The 24,548-nt window shown below is 37.7% G+C and overlaps 1 protein-coding gene across 2 annotated transcripts in view; it reads right to left on the bottom strand.

The window, feature by feature from the left end:
* Positions 1-21,337, bottom strand: part of LSAMP (limbic system-associated membrane protein) — a 1,002,858-nt gene extending 981,521 nt beyond the window's left edge. The window contains exon 1 of one of the 2 annotated variants that reach the window (XM_006884267.1): positions 20,642-21,337. In XM_006884267.1, the coding sequence (XP_006884329.1) occupies positions 20,642-20,796 (155 nt within the window). In that variant the 5' untranslated portion in view covers positions 20,797-21,337. The remainder of the gene's footprint in view (positions 1-20,641) is intronic. The other variant, XM_006884266.1, reaches the window with a different exon arrangement.
* Between the last annotated feature and the right edge of the window lie 3,211 nt (positions 21,338-24,548).

Below are 24,548 nucleotides of genomic sequence, written 5' to 3'. Positions count from 1 at the left end.
CACTACTGTATAAATTTTCTGATATCCGTTGAAGAGGTTGATCTATTCTAGTAAAAATCTGTAGAATTTAGGCAGCTCATCTTTATAGCGATGACAGTAAAGTCATAAAAGATAAGCAAGAACAGGGGTTAGAAAGAAGCATGGAAAATCCATTCATTTGCTGATTTAATGGTTCAGCACTATAAAATGCTGATCTTGAAAGATGCTCTTGCAATTATATCAGAAACATGCATAAAATGACAGCAATCTTTGGTTACCTCGAGACAAAGATCAGCCATAAATTTGAAGTCATATGTTGCTCAAACTTCTTATAATAAACAGTCCTGATATTGAAGCTAAAGCAAGACGTTACTTAAGAACTAAACTTTAAAATGGAAATCAGGGAACTAATTAATTCCCCCAATCAGTGTTTCCACGTTATATTTGCTATTCATGATTTTACCACTTTCCTTTTTTCTTTTGTTCTTAGTAGGATAGCATAACAAACAGTAGCATGACTAAAGTGCAACTTTAGAAAGGATGATATTAACCTTAGATGACTTCCAAATAAAGAGATTAAATATGAACAGCATCGTTGGAATATTACAAAAAGATAAAGGTAACTGCATTATTGTAGGGGAAACTAGGTTGCACTTTTTTCCTTCTAGGTACAGGTTTTTCATCTTACCGCATATAAATAATATTCTTGTGTGTTATAAAACAACACAGAAAAGGGAATTTGGGATTATTCAAAAGTCCACTATATAGTCAAGTTTTAATTTATCCAAAATTGTGTAATGAGTTCTGCAATATCAAACCCAGGTAGGCATCAGTGTTCAATATGAGTAATTACTTTGAGTCAAATGAGTGTGAGTGATACACACCTTGCTTCGTTTCACAATAAAGTAAAACTGATGGAGGTGAAAATTCTTATTGCATGTACTTCAGCTACTTTACATAACTCTCAAACTCCCAACTTAATCTCTGAAAGCTTACAGCTACAGAGAGGGAGAATACCTTTTCTAGAGCTACTCAAAATGCTCTCGACCACTGAGTGACTACTAGTCTTATCAAAACTCTCAGAAAAGAACATGCTTTGCTGGATAGTGTTTCATATTGAAACTTTGGAATCCATCAAGACTTGCCCATGTGTTTTTCTCATTTTCTGGAGAGATATGTTTGAAAAGAGTAGACATCTTGTGCAATGGTGAAATTACTTCTATAAAAACTTCTGTACAGAGTCTCTCTGGAGGCATAGTTCACAGTGAGTTGCACAGCTAACCCAAAAGCCTCAGATCTCAAGAGATTTTAGCCTACCTGCTGCTCCTCAGGAGAAAAATAGGCATTTTTTCCCATGACCTGTTAACGTTTATAGACTCAGAAACCCAGTGAAGCATCAATATGAGTTTAAACTGGCTGGATGACAGCAAGTTATTTAGTGAGAGAAACTTCTTAACCACTGCCTTAATAAAAAGAAAAGACTCCAGCTCAAATTTTACTTCTATTTTTCTTCAACTACATGTTGTTGTTTGTTGTTATGTGCTGTTGAGTCATTTGTGACTCACAGCGACCCTATGTACAACAACCCTGAAACCTGCTCTATCCTGTAGAAAGTGTATTGTCTCCAATACACCTAATCTTACCACCTCAGTCACTGTATCAACCCATTTTATCAATGGTGTCCCACTCTTTTTCCATCGCTCCACCCTTCCAAGCATGATATTCCTATCCAAGGACCGGTCCCTCCTTGCAATTTGCCCAAAGTATGTTAGATGAAGCCACATAATCCTTGACTCCAAGAAGCAGGCTAGTTTAACCCTCTCCAGGACAAACCTGTTTGTTCTCCTGGCAATCCATGGTATATTCAACACTATTCTCCAGCACCACAGTTCAAAAGCATCATTTCTCCTACTATCATCCCTAGTCATTGTCCAGCTCTCTAACACATAGCAAACAACTGCTAATACTATGGCCTGGATCAGGCACACCATAGTCTTCAGACTGACATTATTGCTCTTCAGTACTCTGGAGAGGTCCCTGACAGCAGACTCTCCCAATGCAATTTGCCTCCTGATTTCCTGGCTGCTGATACTGAGAGTGTTGATTGTGGAGCCAAACAAACTAAAGATCTTAACAATCTCAATCTCTTCACTATCCATCATGATGCTGCCAATTGGCCCTGTGGTGAGAATCTTTGTCTTCTTGATGTTCAGCTTCAATCCATATTGAAGACTGCAGTCCTTGATCTACTGCAGTAAGCACTCAGTTTCAACAAGCAAGTTTGTGTCATCTGCATAATGCAGATTGTTGATGAATTTTCCTCCAATCCTGATGCCACATTCCTCCTCGTACAGTCCAGAGTCCCAGATGATCTGTTCTGCATAAAGATTTTAAAGGTATGAAGACAGAATATATTCCTGGTGTACATCCTTCCCGATTTTGAAACATGCCGTGTTGTCTCTTTTCACTGCTCTGATGACTGCCTCCTGTCTCAAGTATAGGTTTCGCATAAGTACAACCAAATGTTTTGGGATTCCCACTGTTCCCGGAATCATCCCCAGTTTGTTGTGATACACATAGTCAAATGCCTTTGCATAGTCAATGTAACACACATAGACATTCCTTTGATACTGTTTTAAGCCAAGATCCATCTAACACTAATTATAATATCCCTGGTACCACGGCCTCTTCTAAAACCAGCCTGCACATCTGACACTTCTCTTTTGACATGTTGCTCCAGTTGGTTTTGGATGGTTTTCAGCAGACTCTTGTTTGTGTATGGTACTAATGATATTGTTCAATAATTTCTGCATTCTGCGGGGTCAACTCTCTTTGGAATGGGAACAAATACAGATATCTCTCAGTTAGTTCGTCAGGTGGTTGTCCTCCAGATTTCTTTGCACAACTTAGTGAGCGTATCCAGGGCAGCATCTGTTTGCTGAAATATATAAATTGTTATGCTGTCAATTCCTGGAGCCTTGTTTCTTGCCAGTTCTTTCAGAGCAACTTGAACTTCTTCCTTCATCACCACTGGCTCTTGCTCATACATTGTTTCTTGAAATTTTTCCATGTTAGCCCAATTCCTTCTGGTACAGTGATCCTGTGCAGGAGCTGCAGGTGCTGACGTGTCAGGAAGCATGAATGGCAACGGCAATTGTGGCAAAAATTGATTGGAGAGTTAGAGTTAAGTATAGACCAATAGGAGTAATTAAGTATAGACCAATAGGAATAAGTAGTTATAGGCCAATAGGAATAAGTAGTTATAGGCCAATAGGAATAGGAAGTTATAGACCAATAGAAATAGGAAGTTATAGACCTATAGGAATAGATAGTTATAGGCCAATAGGAATAGTTAGGCTAGTAGAGTAAGAGCCAATAGGAATTAGGTTAGAAGCTATCTAGGCTAAGGGTATATAAGGGGCTGAGGGGAGCAAGGGAAAAAAGCGCCGTTACCAGAATAAAGAAGTATCGAACTGCAAAGAATCCCCGTGTTGTGTTTTCCTTTATCCCGCTGGCGGTAATCCTGTATACTTCTTCTACCTTATTTTAATGCTTCTTGGATCATTTACTATTCTGCCCTAAGCATCCCTATATATTGTAACTCGAGGCTTGAATTTTCAGTTCCTTCTGATTAAGAAATTCTGAGTGAGTTCGGCCCTTTTGATTTTTTAACTCCACCTCTTTGCCCATTTCATTATAATACTTTGCTTTGTCTTCCCGAGCTGCCCTTTGAAATCTACTGTTCAGCTCCTTAATTTCTTGATTTCTTCCCTAGTCTTTGCCTTCCTGGCATTCTAGTGAAATATTCAGAGTGTCTTCTGACATCCATCTTGATCTTTTCTTCCTCCTCTACCTTTTTAAAAGAACTTTTGTATTCTTACTGGATGATATTCTTGATATCTTCTCACAGTTCATCTGGTCTTCACTCATTAGTGTTCAAGGCCTCAAACTTGTTCCTGAGATGGTTTTGAAATTCGAGTGGGATAGTCTTAAGGTCAAATTTTTGTTCCTGTGGATTTGACTTAATTTTCTTCAGCTTCAGCTTGAACTTGCACATGACTAGTTGGTGGTCTGTTCCACAGTCAGCGCCTGGCCTACTTTCCATAGCCGTTACTGCGCTTCTCCGGTGATTCTTTTCATAGATGTAATCTATGTGGTTCCTATGCATACCACCAAGTGAAATTTCATTTGTATAGCCCGTGTTTGTGTTTCTTATAAAAGGTATTTGCAATGAATAAATCACTGAATGTGCATACAATTATTCCAAAGTACCTTTTACTATCTTTTTTTTTTCACAAGCAGTTTGTCGGGGTTTTTTTCATGTCTATTTCAAATGTAGTTTGTCTGTTTGTAAATTCCTTCCTATTTTGTAATTCAGGCTTTGGTCTACTTACTTTATAGCATAGCCATCTCTTTTTTTAAAAAAAATCAGTGAACAAATAATTAAGTGAGAATCTATAGGTACTAAAACTCGTATTGAAAGTGAAAAGTAACTAAGACATCTGCATTTGATGAAATATTAGTACATCTAAAGCAAGGCATAAGTGAATGGAATATTTCAAACTAGTATAGTAAATGCCAAGGTTAAGTTACACAGAGAGACTATCAGTGATAATATTTGGGTATTATTGATGGCTTAAGGGTCTCTGGTCGTATAGTGCATTGTGTTTTGTGCTGTTAACTGAAACGTCCACAATTGAAATCCAGCAGTCTCTCCACAGGCTAAAAATAAGGTCTTTTTTCCACAAAGATCTATAACCTCAGAAACATGAAGGAGGAACAGTATGTATCAGAAGCAACTCAGGAACAGTGGATTTTAAGCACATGCTAGGAGTATTATCTGGGTCTAAACTCTATGAATAGCAACAGAACATTGTCTGAATTTGTCAAGAAGAATAATCCCCTCAAATTGGAAGGCACTCAAATGCCATGAAGGAAGAACTGCCATCTAGTAGAAGTAGAGTAATTCTTAATGGAACAGCCACAAATATCTGTCAATAATTATAATGTAGGACATTTGAAGGATGAATCTAGGAAAATGAGAAGTTGTAAAAAATTAAATGGAATACATAAAGATCAATACCCTAGGATTCAGGAGCTGAGAAAGACTAGAATTGGCCACTTTGATTCTGAGAGTCATGCTATCTACTATGCTGGGAATGGTAAAGTAAAGTAGAATGGTGTTGCATTCATTCTCAAAAAGAACCTTTCAGGTATTTCTTGATATAAATCCTGCAAAAGATATGGTAATATCCACACACATACAAGGAAGATTTGTAAATGCAACTATTATTCAAATATATGCACTAACCATTGAAGCCAAAAATGAAGAAACTGAGAATTTCTGCCAAACCTGAAATTGAGGATTTCTATCAACTTCTGAAAATTGATTGAATAGGCAATCAAGATGCATTTCAATGAATTAATGTTTGAAATGCAAACATAAAAAACCAAGAAGCAGCACTGGTATTTGGAAAGGCCTTGATGACAGAAATAAGGCTGGAGATTGCTTTACAGGAGTTTGTACCATGATTTATTCATTGGAAATACCTTTTTTGAAAAAAGTGGTGACTAAGTACACAGATTTCATCGATGAAATACACAGGAATCAAACTGATTATATCTGTGGAAAGAGAAGCTAAATATCATTCATGAGAAAACGGCCAGGTACCAACTGTGGAACACACCCTCTTTTACTTATATACAAGCCCAAATAGAAGCTGAAGAAAATGGAAACAAGTCCACAAGAGCCAAAATAAGAACTTAAGTTTATCTTATCTGAAATTAGAGACCAACTGAAAAATAGATTTAATGTATTGAACTCAACCAGCTGAAGATCAGATGAGCTTGGAATGATATCAAGGACATCATCCATGAAAACAGCAAAAGTTATTGAAAAGACACAAAGAAAGAAAACACCAAAATAAACATCAGAAGAGACTGTGGAAGTTGTTGTTGATTGCGGAGAAGCTAAAGCAAAAGGGATAAATAATGACATAAGAGAGATAAAGAGAAAATAAAGAGCAGTTTGTGACACTAAAACAATATATTATAATGAAATATGCAAAGAATTGGAGTTAGAAACCAAAATGGGGGGGGAAGGGGCTTGCATTTTTTCAAAACGAAATGAAGGAGGAAGGGAAGGAAGGAAAATAGGAAGATAGGATAGAAGGAAGGGAGGGAGGGAAGTAAAATTAATCCTTGAGTTACAACATGGAAGGATTCAATGGACAAAATATTGAAAGATCTATGAAACACAAAAATAAGATGAAAAGAGTATATATGAATCATCATACCAAAATTAATTGGCTGGTACTGAACCATATCATGAAGTAGTATATGGTAAAGAACAAATGTCACTGAAAAAAGAAATCCAAGATGTAATGTACTGAAGACACTGGTATTAAATAAGACTCCAAGAACAGATGGAGTGCCAATTGATTTGCTTCACCAACCAGATGCAGCCTTTGACAGCTCACTACTCTAGCATTTGAAATCTGGAAAACAGCTGACTGATCAAATGGCTGGAAGAGTTTCATATTTGTTGCTATTAAAAGAAAAAATATGATCCATCAGAGTCGGGAAATTATTCAGCAATAGATACTTAATATGATAATAAAGTAAAATATTGCTGAAGATTACTATCAAAATGCCTGGTGCCTTGACAGGGAACTGCCAGAAATTCAAGCTGAATTCAGAAGAGACTATAAATGAAGAGAATGTCAGAATGGCCTTGGCTGAAAATAGAGAACACAAGAAATATGTTTGTTTTCTTGATTATGTAAAAATATTTAACTGTGGAAGAGAATATATTAAGGATAAAATTGAGAAGAATGGGATTTGCAGAATAGTGTACTCATGCAAAATCTGTGCATAGGACAAGATGCAGATGTTTGAACAGAATGGGGTGGGGTTTATTAAGTTTTGTTTTAATATTAGTAAAGGTATACATTAGAGTTGGATCCTTTCTCTAACAGTTAATCAACAAGTAAGCTAAGTAAATCCTTATAAAAACAGGACTATTTGAAGAAGAATGTGGTATTAATATTGGGGGAAAACTCATCAATTAACTATGCTATACATATGATACAACCTTGCTGGTAGAAAATGAAGATTTCAAGCATCTATTAAAAAATATAACACAATCCATCCTTCAGTGTAAACTGCACCTCAATAGCAATAAAACAATTATCCCCAAATGTCAACCAACATTATGATACCACATAATGATAAAGGGATAAAAGTTTGACGTTGTCAATCTTTTCATTTTACTTGGATTCACCATCAATAAGAACGGTTGTTGTGCTATGTCTGGAGAGCTGAAGCTGACTCATAGTTGATCCTCCAGTGGATTTTCAGAGGCTGTAAACTGGAGGAGGAGACTGCCTATCTTTCTCCTGTGGAGCAGCTGGTGGATTCCCACTTCCCATTTTTGGATTAGCAGTGCAACTCCTTACTTACTTGGCCATCAGAGTTGCCCATAATAGCAGTCAAGAATCAAAAGATATCTTGCATTGGGAAAATCTGCTGTCAAGGACTGCTTTAAAGTACTACAGTAAGGATGTCTGCTAAGAGACTAAGGCGTATCTCATCCAAGTAATTTGTTTTGTATGCATGTGAAAGTAGATAACATATATAGAAGACTGAATAAGAATTAATGCCTTTGAATTTTGTTGGCAAAGATTATGGACTACACTGTGGATTACCAAAAGAACAAACAGATTTTTCTTGGAGAAATTACAATCAGGGTGATTAGAGGCAAGGATGATGAAACTGTATTTCACAAGCTGGGCATGCTGTCAGAATGGGTCAGTTCTTGGAAAAAGACATCATGTTAAAAGTATATAAGTTAGAGAAAGAGAAGAAAAATTTCAAGAAGATGAACGGACATGATAGCTTCAAGAATGGGTTTGAGTCCAAACACAAAGGAATGGATTGAGAAATTATGGTACATTCACACCATGGAATACTAGGCAGTACTCAGGAGCAATGATTTTGTAAATTATTAACTAACTTGGGAGGTACTGAAGAACATTATGCAGAGTGAACTAATTCAGTATCGTAAGAATAAATATTATATAAATGTTTATATTTATACAAATAAATAAATATTGTATAATGAGTATAAGGATCCAAGAGAGGTGGGCGAGTTTGGAAGCAGAGAGATATAGATGTGCAGGGGGAAGGGGAATTAATCATGAGGTTGTACAATTTGATGGGTAGGGAGTTGAGGGAAATTGAAAGAATTTGTTTTTGAAAACAATGTATTCAAATTTTGTAAAAATACTATGTGCTCCTAAACAGACACTGTGCTTCTGAACTAGTAGAGGTAAGAAAAGTTACTTAAGGAGTTTAGTTTTTATGTTGTTTCTAGGGTTAAAAATAGTTGTTGTTATGTGTTGTCTAGTTGCTTGAAACTCCTAGGGACCCTATGTACATCTCTAAACCTTGTTCTATACTGAGCCAACTTCATCATCTCCAACACCCTTAGCCCCATTACCCTGTCACTGAGTCAATCCTTATCAAGGGTCATCCTCTCTTGCACTGTTCCTCCACTCTTCCAAGCATGATATCCCTCTCCAAGGACTGGTCTCTCCTTGCAACATGCGCAGAGTATGTCATACAGAGCTTTAGAATCCTTGCCTCCAAGAAGCAGCCTGCATTCACCCTCTCTAGGACAGATCTTTTTATTCTTTTTGAAGTTCATGGTATGTCCAATACTCTTATCCAGCATCACAACTCAAAGGCCTCAATTCTATTGAAAGTTTGTGTGGATTAAAAATGTAACTTAGTAAAGTTACTTAAAGAGGAGATTAGAAAGTGCCTGCTGTGTTTACTTGATTTTAGACTTGCCTCTAGAACCTTTTCTCCACAAACCTAGAATAAAATTTTATGGCCTTGAATTTAGAGAGCATCACTTTAAGAAGATGAAGTCAGAACTCTGCAATTAACCTTCAAAACACTGAAAGAATACTGTCACTTTGATACAGAACTTTAGGTGTGAGGACTGGGAGAAGATCTCTCATCCTTTTCCTCAGTGACCAAGCTATTTAATTTGAAAATGCCCAAGAGTCTAAATTCCATATTGCTGTTGTTTGCCATTGAATTAGAACCAACCTATAGTTGACTTTCCAGCAGATTTTCAGAGGCAGGAAGCTGCATGGGAGGAGATTGCCCATCCTTCTCCCACAAAGCAACTGGTGGATTTGAACAACATTCATAAATCCCATATTAGTGAGATTTCTCCCCCACCCCCACAGTTTTTCAAGCCAGGTCTTATCTCAAGTACTCTGGTTTTTTCACCTAAGTCCCAACCTTGTAGCTACACCTCTGTTACCAGCTAGTCAGACCTGTTTCTGAGATTTGCTAAGAAATGGTTATCAATTTACAATACTCTTCCTCAGGATATTACACTGTACCACATTGCCTTCATTTTTAATCTCATAAAAATCCTTCATGAGTCTGTATTCTTTATGCAACATGAAAAACTTTTTTTTTTCCACACAAGAAATATCTTAAGTTCTGCATGGAAGCTTTGACTCACGCAGGACACTGCTCTAATTCTAGACTCCATACTTCCCAATATATAATCAGCAGCCTTAAGCCAAATTGTACAATTCATAAAATGTTTTATGTTCCTCAAGTGACTTTCTAGCTAACAAACCCACCACATGCAATATTTTGGCTAGACAAAAGATAACCTGTTAACTGAAAGCATAGGTTTAGATCACATTCTTGCAGCCACCACCTAGCATGGAAGGTCCCTAGAAATCACAACTAGTTTTAGCTTGACTGCAAAAATTTAAAGTTGGTGTTTCAAACTGGCTCAGTCAGACCATATAACTTTCCTTAGGATTAAAGTCAAGAAATCTCAATGATAAATTCTGTTCTTTAACATATAAGTTCACCATGAAGTGGAATCATATGTTGACAACAGCAATACAAAGAGAGACAGGTAACCTGTAAATGAGAGTCAACTAGGCAAAAAGTCCTAGGTAACAAATAAATACCATGGTTGTTGTTGTACAATGGTTGTGAACTTTAATTTGAAACAAAACAAAACAAAAAAACTTGTTAGGACCAGGAGATCATTGTCTCACCAAATGCAAAAATAGTTTCAAGAGTAGCATTAGCTGCTAGAGGCTATATGTGAAGTCCACATGTAGAGAATAAGTGAAATAAAGACTCTTGGGGGGGGGGAGAATTTTTGACTAGATTAATGACTCTATAAATCAGATCAGTACAACTTTGATGTGGAGAGGGATAGTAAGAGAAAAAGAGAGAAGAGTAGAAAAAGTGGAAATAAAAGACTTTTAAAAGTCTTTTTCTGTGTACAATGAGCATATCATGGGATAAAAGGAAAATCAAGAAAATAATCTCAGTAGTAGTTTAGAAAAAAAGGATTCTACAAAATAACTAGGAAAAAAAAATCTAAAATCCCAATGCTGTTGTTTGGTACCATTGAGTCAAGTTGAGTCATGACTTATAGTGACCCTACAAACAACAGATCTGAACTCCATCCTATCCTGTGCCGGCCTCATCATTTCTAACACACTGGAGCTCACTGCTGCAGTTGCTGTTTCTGTCTATCTCACCGAAGACTGGCTTCCTCTTTTCCACTGCACTCAAATTATTCAACATCCAAATTTCTTTATCTGTTCTCAGTTCTATCCCTTCAGAATAAGAAAGTTCACTATCTGATGTAAAAATCTACTCTAAATTTCTATTCTTTTTATCCTGTAGTAGTTTTAAAGAAAATATGATGTGAAGATTTTATTGGGAATGGTTAATCAATTATTAACTTGAGGTTTAATTTTCATTTCAGGTGACTATTAAACATTAATTTGTTCTGCAGTTCTATTAGAAAATGAACTATATTCTAAGGTACTTGTGACTTTAAATGATTTAAAAGGAGAGAATATAAACATATTAAGGCAAATGGCTCATTTTTTACATCAGTCATAACATCATATCTTATTAATTTTTTTATTTACTAAAGTTATTACTAAAGTTATTCTCTTCTCTGTGGAAGAAGAACTTCTCACTAAGAGTTTATCTTTATATACTGTTTATGCATAATTTAGGCATGTTGCAAGGATTATCAGTCTTTGAAGAGGGACTTCATGATTGGAAGAGTGGAGACAGAGAAAGAGAGGGAGACCATTGATGAGATGGATTGATACAGTGACTGAAGTAATGAGGGTAGATGTGTCAGAGACAGTAAAGTTGGGCACAGGACAGAGCAGCGTTCAGGTCTGTTGTACACAGGGTCACTATGAGTCACAAACAACTCGATGGCACATAACAAAAACAGTTTATAAAACAATTTTATATCTACTATCTCATTTTATTAATATAGTAGCATGTATAATAGGACAGCCACCCATAATTAGAATATTTCAAGCTGATTAGACCTTGGTCTTCTGACTAGTAGCCGAACAATCAGAACTTAGTATATATTCTTGATGAAAAGTTTTTTCTATGACACAAAAAGATGTCTATAAGTTTCAATTAAAGACATTACCATGAGATATTGAGATTGCTTCTGCAAACAGATGGCCATTATTTTGCAAATCATATGTATATTTGGCAATATAAGCAAATAAAATTAAATAATTTAACTCTAATGGCATTGTCTTTATCTAAATATTTTTGCTTTCTTTCTCATAAAATCCATGCTAAAAAAAGGAGCTGTTTTAGGGTTTGCCAAATCTGAATGATTTAAAAACAAAACAAGATGAAAAGACTTTAATGTAATTTCTGTAGAGACTATGTAAATTTGGTATGTATTAAGATAAAGTAACCTCATTTTTTTCATTACATAATAGTAATGCAGTCATGAGGTAAAGAAATGTATGTGTAATAATCTCTTTCCACTTTCTAGATTACATTTGGACATCTTCAGCTGTGGACATAATTCCAAATACAAATGTAAGTCAAAAGTTTTAATAGTGTACAAAAAAATTGTTTGTAAGAGATATTTCTGACCCATTAAAGCAAGAATTCTTAACTATGACATATGAGAATATATTTACTCACTCTCCCCTACACTAATTATATCAGAATTAACAAGTATTAAGAACACGTGGCTTCAGTTTTGATGTTTTTTTTTTAAACTCCCTATATGATTCTGTGGCTTTGGAGAGGAGCACTGAACATCTCATGGACGGCCAAGAGAATGAACAGATATTTCTTGGAGAGGGTGCAGCTGGAGTGCTCTTTGGAGGCAATAATGATGAGGCTTCATCTCACATACTTTGGACATATTGCTAGGAGGAGCTACTCCTTGGAGAAGGACATGTTTTTGGGAAGGGTGGAGGGTCAGCGAAAGAGAGGAAGACTCATCTAGGTGGATTGACGCAGAGACTGCTACAATGGGCTCTTATGTGACAGGAAGTGTGAGGATGGGACAAAATAGAACAGGATTCAGATCTTTTGTTTTTAGGGTCACTATGAATTGTGCTCAACTCAAAAGAACCTAACAACAACAACAACAACAACTATATGATTCTGATGCATAGTCATGATTATAAATTCCCCAAAGTTGTGTTTTATCATCCTTAATGTCTTTTGAATCACCTAGGATTGTATTAATATATAGACTCTAATTCAATAAATCTAGAATTGAGTCAGAGATTCTGTATTTTTAACATATGAAATAATGATTAGTAGGTGCTATATATTCCCATTCTTGTCAATTCTTTTGGTAGCAAAGAAGTGTTTCTCAAAGTGTGTTTCCAAACTGCAGCATCAGAATCACTGGGTATTCTACCTAGAATTTATGAATCAAAAATTCTACAAGTGAAGACAATGTGTGTTTTATGAAGTCTGTAAGATCATTCTGAAAAACCATAAAGTTGAAGAAACACTGGCCAAAAAAAAATGTTTCCTAAAGTTGAAATGATTGAAAATGTCAACAATGTCATCTTACTTAGCTCCATATGTAATACACTTGATACTAGTTGTCAGGAAACCGGGAGATAAAGTACACGAGGGAATCTGTTGTCAAGGGCCTCTGCAAGTTATTGAGAAGAAATTGATGTTAGTTTGAGGACTAAGGTGCACCTGACTCAGGACATGCTCTTTTCAATCACTTGTTATGCTGCTAAGAGCTGGACAGTGAATCAAGATGATCAGAGATTTAATGCTTTTGAACTGTGGTGTCAAAGCTGAGTACTGAATAGCCCATGGACTGCCAAAAGAACAGATAAATCGTAGAGAAGATACAGCCAGAGAGCTCCTTGGAGGCAAAGAAGCTAAAGCTTCATCTCACATATTTGAGCATATTCCTAGGAGAGGATATTCCTCAGAGAGAGACATATTTGGGAAGGGAAAGGGATGTTGGCGAAAGAGAGGAAGACCCTCAACCAGGTGGGCTGACACAGTGACTGCAGCAATGGGCTCAGGAGTGTCAGAGAGTATGAGGACAGCATAGGATAGGACAGGAATTAGATCTGGTGTTTATAGGATCACTAGGAGTCATATTCAACTCAACAGTAATAACAAAAGTAAAGTTGAAACAAATGACTTCTCAGTTGGTCAGAAAACCAACTGTGGTGGGAAAACCAGTTGTGTAATATTGTACAACCTGCAAAATCTTATTGCTTTATCTCAAAACAACCTTGTGCTGTAATTGAAATAGTTCTGTTGTGAGGTAACGTCAAGTCAACCATGACTCATAGTGACTCTGAACAACAAGGCTGATCCTTGCCCTGTTGTTCATGACATCCTCACAATCTCTGTCTGTTTGACCTCATTGTTATACTCACTGTGTCATACATCTTGTTAAAGACTGTCCTCTCGTTTTTTGACCTCTACTTTCCCCAGTATTATGTCGTTTTACAAGGAGTGACCCTTCCTGACAACTTGCCCAAAGTATTTGGGATGAAGTTTGATCATCCTTGCCTCTAAAGGGTACCCATTATTTTATAGATGTGAAACAGAAAAATTACTTTATATTATTGCTTCAGAGCCTAAAAGGAAATTAGAGCCTACATCTTCCTTAACTTATATACTAAAGACAAGGAGGTTCAGTTAAGAACTGGCCAATAGTTTTACTCTACAAAATAAGGTCTGCAATGGAGGGGTCTCTATGACTCAAGTGGCAAGGAGAAGGTTCAGCACAGAAACAGTGAGGCTCCTATCATGTGAGGCACAGACATTTGTACTTGGAGCTCTCAGAGACCACAGCAAAATAGAACTAATCTTTTTCTTTTTTTTTAATGAATTTTGTATTACTTGAAATCAGCTTTAAGAAATACAAACATTTAACTTTCACCAGCTGACTTTGTGGATGATGAGTCATTCACATTTGCTTTTGCATTTCACAGCTATGCAGACAATTTATGAAAATCAAATTATATAAAATAGTAAAACTGTCTTTATTATGTGCTATGTGTGTGTGTATATATACTTACATATTTTATATTCAAACCGCTTTGGACACGTGGCCAGGAGGAATACTTGGAGAAGGACATTATGTTTGGAAGGGAGGAGGGACAGCACAGGAGAAAAAGACCTCAGATAAGATGGATTGACACCATGACTAGGGTAATGGGTGTAAATGTGGCGGAGTCAGTGAGATTGGTTCACGATAGGGCATGGTTCAGAGGTATTGTATGTAGGGTTGCTATGAGTCACAGGCAACTTGATGGCACATAACAACAACATATAGACTTATTACTATTTGCACTTTTTCCATGAGGTTTGCCTGCTATATTATTTTAGTCATAAATTTTAACAAATAATATTATTTTAAAGTACACAGACATTTAATTAAGAGTACATAATAATCAATATCCCTTCACAACTATAATAAATACCATGGTTTGCCAAGTATCTATTTTTTTATGGAGAATGGATAAGAAGTTAATTATAATACAAATACCAATTCCATTCCTCAGCGAGATGGAAAAGGCAATCTTCAGTTTCATTTGGAATGGAAACAGGCCCTGAATAAGCAGAGAATCTAGGTAAGAGGCATCTCACTCCTTGATTTCATATACTGCCATGGTGGTCAAGATAGTGTGGTACTGGCACAATGACAGACACATAGATCAATGGAATAGAATTGAAAATCCAGAAATCAGCCCATCTACCTATGGTCAACCGATTTTTGACAAGTAGATGAAATCAGTTAAGTGGGGAAACGACAGCCTTTTTAACAAATAGTACTGGCAAAATTGGAAAACAATCTGTAGAAAACGCAAACAAGATCCACATATCCCTCCATATGCAAAATCCAACTCAAAATGGATCATGGACCTAGGACTAAAACTAAGACTATAAACTTCATATAAGAAAAGATTGGAAGAACTCTAGAAGTCCTATTCCACAACATAAAGTCTTCCAAACATCTTGAAAAATCTACAACTGGGCGAGGATAAAATAGATGAATGGGATCTTCTAAAAATCAAACCCCTATGCACATCCAAAAACTTCTTCAACAGGGTAGAAAGGGAAGCCACATATTAGGAAGAAATATTTGGTAATGACATGTCAGATAAGGGACTTATATCTAGAATTTATTATGTACTTGAGCACCACAACAAGATAACGGTAAACAACCCAATTGAACAGTGGGCACAGGATATGAAGAGACACTTCACCAAAGAAGACATTCAGATAGCAAACAAACACATGAAGAAAGTTCAAAATCTCTAGCTCTAAGAGAGATGCAAATCAAAACAACTATGAGATAGCATCTCATCCCAGTAAGAATGGCAAAATTTTACAGAAAAGCAAACAACAAATCCTGGTGAGGTTACGGAGGAACTAAAACCCTTATTCACTGTTGGTGGGAATATAAAATGGTGCAATCACTATGGAAGGCAGCATGGTGCTTTCTCAAAACCTTGCAAATAAAAATACAATTTGACCCAGAAATTCCACTACTAGGAATAAACGATTATCACCATCCAAGTAGATATATGCACATCTATGTTTATTGTGGCTTTGTTCACAATAACAAAGAATTGGAAACAAGCCAAGTGCCCATCAACAAACAAATGGATAGAGAAGTTCTGATATAGTCATACAATGGAATTCTATGCTACATTGAAAAACCAGGAACTCATGAAATATTATATGAAATGGGTGATCCTGGAGGACATTATGCTGAGTGAAATATCTCAGTCACAAAAAAAGACAAATACACCATAATGTCACTGTTGTAAAACGGGACTGACATTGGGGTTGGCGGGAAACTGAGGGAAGGAGGGGATAAATAATGTATACTGAATTGAAACAGATGAGGGAGAGAACTATTTAAAAGAGATATATGATTAGGTTTTACTGTCATGACAGGAGTGCAGAATGAAGGCACATAGTGAAGTGGACTTGGTGAAAGGGATTGTATAACAATGAAAAAAAATTTTTCTGTTACTTTTCAAAGAGAAGATAGAATTGGGAAGAGAGGTAGGCAGGGCAAAAAGTGCAACAATGAATGAATGGAAATCCAATGTCCCTGTAAACTTCTTTTAAAATTAACTATAATATATTAACAAAGCAAAAAAAAGAGAAGTTAATGATATTAATTTGAAGATAAAAATTTATTCTATCTGATAAATCTTCTCATAACAAATCCTCATGAAAGTGTCAGCAATAACCAATAAACTTTCATTACCTTGAGTGGTTTGGCTATAGAAAAACAAAATCACAACCATGACAAACTAACACTGTAGACTCTTGCCCAAAGAAAGTTTGTTTCCACACATTGACTATGAAGTGGCAGAAAATGACAAATTGTGTGTAAGTATTGATTCATCTTCATACAGTGTAAGTGTTCCAGATGCTTTACAGAAGATTAATTTTTTTCTTGATTTTTACACAAAGTCCTCACATTTAACTATCAAATATTAGCAGTAAAATAGAAAAGTTTTTATTGTGGATTGGGGAAAAGACCATAAACCATGTCTATCTTAAAGGGAGTGCAATTGGGATCTTAAAGGATGGTAAAACTTCACCTCCCATACTGTAGGCATGCTGTTGGAGGGGTCAGTCCTTGGAAAAGAACATCATACTGGAAAAGGTAGAGTGTTAGAGAGAAAGATCTTCAGCAAGATGGACTGATACAGTGACTGTAACGATGCACTCAAACATATCAAAGATACTTGAGATCACATTAGTGTGAAGTTTGAATTTTTATTAAATATGTACTTTGGTAAATGTCTAGATACATGGAATTTTTACAAAATTTCTGATGAAAGGATAAATTAACATTAGCACATACTAAATTATATAACTATCATGGTTTATGGGGTTAAGTATTTATAACAATAATTATTTGCTGATATTGAGAGTGTGGCCAATGGAATTGTTAAAAAATAATGGTAAATATTGAATTGGAACATTACTTATTGCCCCTTTTTCCTTCCTTATCAAGAGGGTTGCAAGGTGTTCACCTGCCAAGGTAACCAAGAGGTGATTCTATGAGGGCAGTTGTACAAAGTAGTGAGCTAAAGGAACCACTGTCCAGGGGCAGATAAGCTTGTGGGTTGTGCCTGTAATAAAGATAGGTTCTGGACAGAAAAACCAAGTCCTAAGCGTATTACCCTGAGACCTAAGAACTGAATATGTATACAAATCACCAGAGGATCTTGCTAAAATGCAACAAGGCCAGTTCTTATAGAAAAGGGCCTGAGGTGTTCCTGCTATGATGGTGGTTCCTACAACTCTATAAAATTAATTAAAAAGATCTGGCTGGACCAAAGGTAGGGGTCCTCTTAACAATTGCTCACACTCAAGTATAGGTCAATGTATTATAGGTCAATAAGTACTTAGAAACAATCAAAATATGCATAAATGAGAGCATGTTTCTTTTTTTCTCCAGTTTTGTTACCAACATTCTACAGTTTCCCCCCAGAAAAGTTGGAAATTACAGAGCCTTTCTTTCTATGTAATATATGCTATCCTATCAAAGTACACTTTCCTCAAAGATAATGATTGTACAACCAAGTATCAATTATCAAACTTTTTTAATGGAAGCAAAACACTGAATAGTGAGAACAGTCAGCCACCTCTGGTCAATGGACCAGATTTACAGCTCTCCTTTGCCTCTTTACATTCTAGATTACCCAAGCCTTTAGACTCACTAAGAAGGGATTCCCCCCCCCCCTTTGCCATTTTCCCTTTCACAGAGCCAAACATCTACTGTAACTTCCAATGAATCAAGTTCTCCTTCCTCTCCACTGCTAGAAGCCCATGCTCCCAGTAAAATGTCACAAATAAAATGAAAAGCAAGCCTTTCCCAGAGCAGACTTGTAAGCAAAAAGCAAGGGAACCATTCTTCACCAGGAAATTGACCCACAAAGCTTACTGGATTCATTTAGGAATTGAGAAGAAGGTCAGTAAAGAAAACAAAGGCAACTCTCTCAATAGTTACTTCTGACAGAACTCCACCAATCCAGAAATAGAGCCTTGTCCAAGGCAAAGGAAGTGAAGAGAGGGCATGTTAGGTGAAGGCTGGCAAAGCAATTTGCAGAGCACTGGACTCTCACAGGTGACTACTTTGCATGCTCTGTTTGTCTATCTTCCCTTTCCTAGGGAATAACTGCTCTATATTTAGGCTCTTTTCTCACTATCCCCGTTTCCACACACTGTGGTTCTACTGAAGTGTAATATTTTAAAACCTCCTTTTCCTTTGAGTCAGACACGCAGAAGCACATAAGAACATATGCAGATATTTATGTAGTGAAAATGCCATATAGTCACAAACTTTTATGCCTATATACTATATAAACTATGAGTATGTTTTTCTTCTGAACTAAGCTCATGCAGCCTTAAAGTAATTATAGCTTAAGACAGTGGTGATTCTTAATGGAAAATATTTTATAAAGTTCATGGATATTAAAATAAGAACAACTATATACTTTTCTTATATTATAATTTGAACTAATATAAAAAAAAAAAAGAAACAGTATCCCAAGAAACAACTTCTATGGCTAGCTTGGACTTACATAGAGGGTTTTAGCAGTAAAGGGTTAATGATATTAGAGAACATGAATGGTAGCAGTTAAGATGGCATCTTTGGATGTTTGCAAAACATCTTGGGCGGCATGTCCAAATCCCTTTGCAAACAGACAAATTGCTCTATAAATCTAATAAGGCTTATTACTCCATGTGGATAAATCACACATGCAGGTTTACAAGGCTGGAAAGCTACAGGGGAAAATGCTTTGGATGGTAGGATCTCTGGGATTCATAATCACTGCATGCTCAGGAAATGAAGGAAGATATACATCCAGACTTTTTCACTTTTTACTATTTGAAGGAAAGCACACACACATCCGTATACATTTACACACTTTGCATCCATACACACTTTCCCCCTTAACAAGGCTAGAGATCCCAAAGCAGGACACTCGGTGACAGCCAACCAAATTTATTTCTGAGAAAAAGAAGAAAACTTTGCTGCTGTCGGCAGCTCTGCTACAAAACTGCTCCCTGATGCCTGAGGGTTTATGCACTATCAGCTCCTTGCACACAGATTAGAGGTTTATTTTCTATCGTGTACTGCTTTTTATTGCCACAACAAGCAATATTAGCTAGATAGACAGACTGACACAAGGCCATTTTATTTGGATGAAATGAGGTTTTAAAAGATCCTCAAGGACAGCGTTTGCTTTCTTTTTTTCTCTCAGTGTCTAAATGAAATTCCAGGAAAGCTCGGGAGATGAGGGGTATGTATCATATGCGGAGACAGGGAAGAGAGATGAGACATACAGGAAAAGAAGTTTGGGGCTTGTTAGAACTCAAATGATGACTGGTTCCACTTGAGTTTCTCTAGCTCGCTGTCCCTTATAGGGGTCAAACTCCCAAGGACTTGAGACTCTTCCTCTCCAATGCCAAATGATATTTCAGAGCTTGACAGAGCAATAGAGATAAGATTTTCTGGTCAATAATCAATTTGAAATATCCATTTTATGCTAGGTTAATTTTCCAATCTGGGTGTTCAATACCCCTATTCTCAAGTAAAAGCAATCTAAGACCTTCTCTTTTTTTCTTTTTATCCCCTCCTTCTTCAAGCTAGTGTTTGTTTCTGCCCACATTCAAGCAAAGTCAGTAACCAACCAAAGTTCTCAGATTGATTTATTGCCCTCCATGTCAATTAGACCATGTTCACTTAAAGTCTTCTGTACGAACTACCGCTAGGGAAGAGTCAGAGCTTTAATGTGAAAACACACACACACACACACACACACACACACACACACACACACACACTCACATACACACACTTGTATCTGGAGAGGATGGTAAAATGCAGCACAAGATTCCAGTCTCTCAGAACCAGCATACAACAACTCTTCTTTCCGATTTAAGGAAGCTCAAGAAAACTCCAAAGTGCAAAGCATCATCAGCAATTACAAAAGCAAAAAACATAGCCCAAACGTCACCAATTCCTAGATGAAGTTAAGCTTGCATGGACTGAACAACATTTAACCAGCACAACTGGTCCTTGACAGGGGCCAGAATTCCCTTGAATTTTGTTGGCTGATAACGTCCACCAGTCAGTAGAAGACACACACACACACACACACACACACACACACACACACACCTGCATCATAGGAAACTGTAGTTCTAGGAAAACACACACACACACACATGCATGCATGTACACACATTTTCACATATAAAAAAAGTTGCCCAAAAGCCCTACCTGAGGATGGCCGTGTCCCCCTGCCTCACGGTGATGTTGTCGGTGCCTCGGTTAAAATCCACGCTGCGAACAGGCAGTCCTGTGGGAAGAAGGCAGAGCAATCTCAGTAGGACCAGAGGCAACTGTTTCCGATCAGGCAGAACTCTGCCGACCATGGTGGCCACGCCGAGTTGAGGTCCGCAGGCCGGTGGACTCTGGAGGGGAGTGTGTGCCGTGCGTGCTGCTCGCTGCCAAGAGGGCTTTTATCAGCACGGGGCTTGCATCCACAGCCAAGGCAGAACGGGCTTTTCCAGTTTGTAGTCCTGTCCACTTTGCCTCTCTGTCTCTCTCTCTCTGTGTTATGTGTGAGTCCCCTGCTCCGTGTCTTTTCGTCTGAGACTTCACAAAGCCCTCATAAAACCCAAGCAAGGGGGAAAAAAGTCAAAGGAGAACAATTTCAAAACAAACGGAGAGTACAAATAGAAAATCCTCTAGGGAAGGAGAAGACAAGTCTCCAAAGGGGAGGATGTTCTCTGGTCTGTGTGTGGCTGGCTGCTCCTTTGCCAGGAAGGGGATGCCCAGACTCTGGGCTGAGCTCCTTGCTTCTGTAACCCACTTTCCTGGGCGGGCAGGCGAGGGAGCCAGCACCAAGCCTGCCAGTGAGTGTAAAGAAACAGCCACACAGCAGCAGCAGCAGCAGCAGCCCAGTCTCTCCCCCCTCCTCCCTTTGCTGTTTCTCTCTCCAGTCCTTCCCTCTCTCTGCTCATCACCTCCCTCCCCCCACTGTTTTCCAACAGCCCCTCCACGTCATCCCCTCCTCCCGCCCCTCCAAGTGGCCCCTTGCTTTGCACAACTGCCCCCTTCAGCAGCAGCCAGCCTCAATGAAAGGCTGATGCGCCTTTAGGTTGTCAGGACAACAGCTCCATCTGAGGCCTGGCTGATTCCTTAAGAGGGAATGGAGCTGAGAGACTGAGAGGGGTGCCTACTGGAAAAGTAGAGAAGAAAGAGGGAAAGGCAGGAGAGGAGACATGAGGACCTAAAGAAAAACGGATGGGGGGAAGGAAAAGGAGAGAAGGATGCCAACCTTGGCAAATGGAAGCAAGGAAATTGAGCAAGCTAGGAAAAGGGGGGAGGGCTGTAAGATGGCATGAGACACATAAATCAGAGAGGAAACTTGGTGATGAACTCCAAGATTCAAGCCAAAGTTTATTTCACACTAAACATTCCCGGCAGCTGACTTTTCATCCCCGTATCTTGTTCGTTCTTTCCTCTCTTCTGCATTTCTTTTTTTTAAAACAGAACTAAAAGGTTTATTTTCTTTCCTTGCCTCATCCCTTCCCCCTCCTGGGACCCCTTATGAAAGATGGATTGGAGACAATGCTGGTATTGAGTGGTCTGGGGTGTGAATGCTTGACTTGTCTTTTCCAAGTGCCAGCCTCAACAGCTGATCCCTGATCCCTAAATCAACCTCACACTCCAGGAATCCCTTACTCAATCCCATACATGAGTAAGGATATTAATGACTGTGGTTTAAGGGGAACAGTACTGCTGCTACCCAAGTTCCTACTGGCACTTGCAACTTAAAATTTTGATGTACAGTGAAGACAAATTATGTATTAGGGAGCCTGTCATTAACAGGGCGACACTGAGGCTGCATACACAGAGTGACACTAAGAATGCCAGTGATAATCAGTGTGGCTGTCATTTGTCTTCTCCACGGGCTGAGCACGTGAAGAAAGCCAGAGGGTCTTCCACTGTTAGTCATTCCACAACTTAGGCCTGATTCCAGAGAAAGCAAATGGGGTTTGGCCAGCCACTGGCTTTCATTTTATTATTTTAGACTTAAAAAATAATAGATACTTATTTATCTATTTAAGGAATTAACATGGTACCAAAAGAAAATGGTACAAAGGTTGTAGAATTAATTGTAATTATTGTTCCAATCCTGTTGTGGGACAACCTATTTCTCTTAGTGTTAGATAAAAACATATTCCCAATTTCTTGGACTTCTTTTGCAATGTATTTAATGGACATAGAGATTAATGTTATTCTTTTCCTTACATCTTTTATATACACAAGAGTTAGACAGGTCCACTTGAAAGAAAAAAAGAATACATTTAGGAATCCTTCGCAGAACCTATGTAGTAGATGTCTTGTGTTATTACTTAATAAAGTGCATTGACATAAACCTTATAACTCTTGAATATTCAAAGAATTTCTCTACTGCATTATTATCAGTTTAAGAGTAGCTAAACTTTTATAGGGTATATCAAGAAATGAAAGAAGGCTTTTCTGTTGTTGTTGTTTAAGACTTGGAAGTATTGGAATCTGAACAATTACAAATTCCAGATTGATAAAGGTCAAATAGTATTGTATATTAACTTAATATAAAGTATCTTCATTAGGGAGGCTGGGCTTTATGAGAAGGAATGTGGCATCAGGATTGGAGGAAGACTTATCAACAATCTTCATTATGCAGACACCACAACCTTGCTTGCTGAAACCGAGAAGGACCTGAAGTGCTTGCTGCAAAAGGTCAAAGACTGTAGTTTTCAATATAGATTGTAGCTAAATATCAAGAAGACAAAGATTCTCTCCACTGGGCCAATAGGAAGCACAATGATAGATGGAGAAGAGATCAGGGCTGTTAACAATTACAGTTTGCTTGGTTCCACAATCAACCGTCTTGGCACCAACTGTCAGGGAATTGAAAGATGAATTGCACTGGGAAAATCTGCTGTCAGAGACCTCTCCAGAGTGTTGAAAAGCAACGATGTCAGTCTAGAGACTAAGGTATGCCTAATCAAGGCCATCGTCTTCACAATACTTGCTACGTACCAGAGAGCTGGACAATAACTAAGGATGACAGAAGAAGAATAAATGCCTTCAAGTTGTGCTGCTGGAGAAGAGTCATGAACATAATATGGAATCACCAAGAAAACAAAAAGATCTGTCTTAGAGAGGGTGAAATCAAGTTTCTCCTGGGAGGCTAGGATTTTGAAGCTCCATCTTACATACTTTTGGAGCGTGGTCAAGAGGGACCAGTCTGTGGAGAAGGATATCATGCTCAGAAGGCTAGAAGGACAGCACAGGAGAGGTAGACCCTGGATGAGAAGGATTGATACAATAACTGGGGAAATGTGGGGTAGGTGTGTCAGAGTCAGTAAGACAGGATCAGGACAGGGCAGGCTTCAGAGCTCTTGTACATAGGGTTGCTATGGATTGCAGGCAAATTGATGGCACATAACAACAACATCTTCTGTAAGAACTTAGAAAAAGTTGTTATCCAATTAGTCGCTCAGTGACACTTTACCTCTAACTTATGACTCAAGATCACTTAAAATCTATTTTGATAGGGGGGAAAGTATGGTAATGGCAGGTGGGTAGTAAACTGAACTATAAAACCCATAATCCTGTAGTCTCTAATATCAATGGTAAAAATAAGCCTCCAATTCAAAGAAAGAATAAGCAAGTGTATATCTCTTTCTCAAGATTGCAATGGGAACAACACTCTCTTTTCAATACTAAAGCTTAACTAACCCTGTGAGGTTTCTGAGTTGTCAGGGAAGAAGAGTTACAAGGTCAGAAGGCAAAAGTCTGCTCATATAGTACCTTCTGCAGGTAGGAGCTTCTCAAATATCAATGGGAAGGAAAAAAGACACAGGGGTTTATAATTCCTGAAATTATCAAGTTTTAATAATAGTGCTTTTTGGTATTGTGGTTGTTGTCTATCCTGGAATTGGAACTAACCTATAGCTTACCCTCCAGTGAGTTATAGTAAATTTCCCAAAAGAGGAAATTGCAGAGCAGCTGGTGGATTTGAACCCCATACCTTATTGTCAGTGACAGGATAATATCTATACGCATACAAGGAAGTCCAGTGAATACCACTATCATTCAAATATATGCACCAACAACCAGAGCCAAG

This window comes from Elephantulus edwardii, unplaced genomic scaffold, assembly GCF_000299155.1.
Source record: "Elephantulus edwardii isolate Elephantulus edwardi_28Jun2011 unplaced genomic scaffold, EleEdw1.0 scaffold00032, whole genome shotgun sequence".
NCBI lineage: Eukaryota > Metazoa > Chordata > Mammalia > Macroscelidea > Macroscelididae > Elephantulus > Elephantulus edwardii.
The sequence above is the reverse complement of the archived record's forward strand: the minus strand, read 5'-3'. Positions and strand labels throughout refer to the sequence as shown.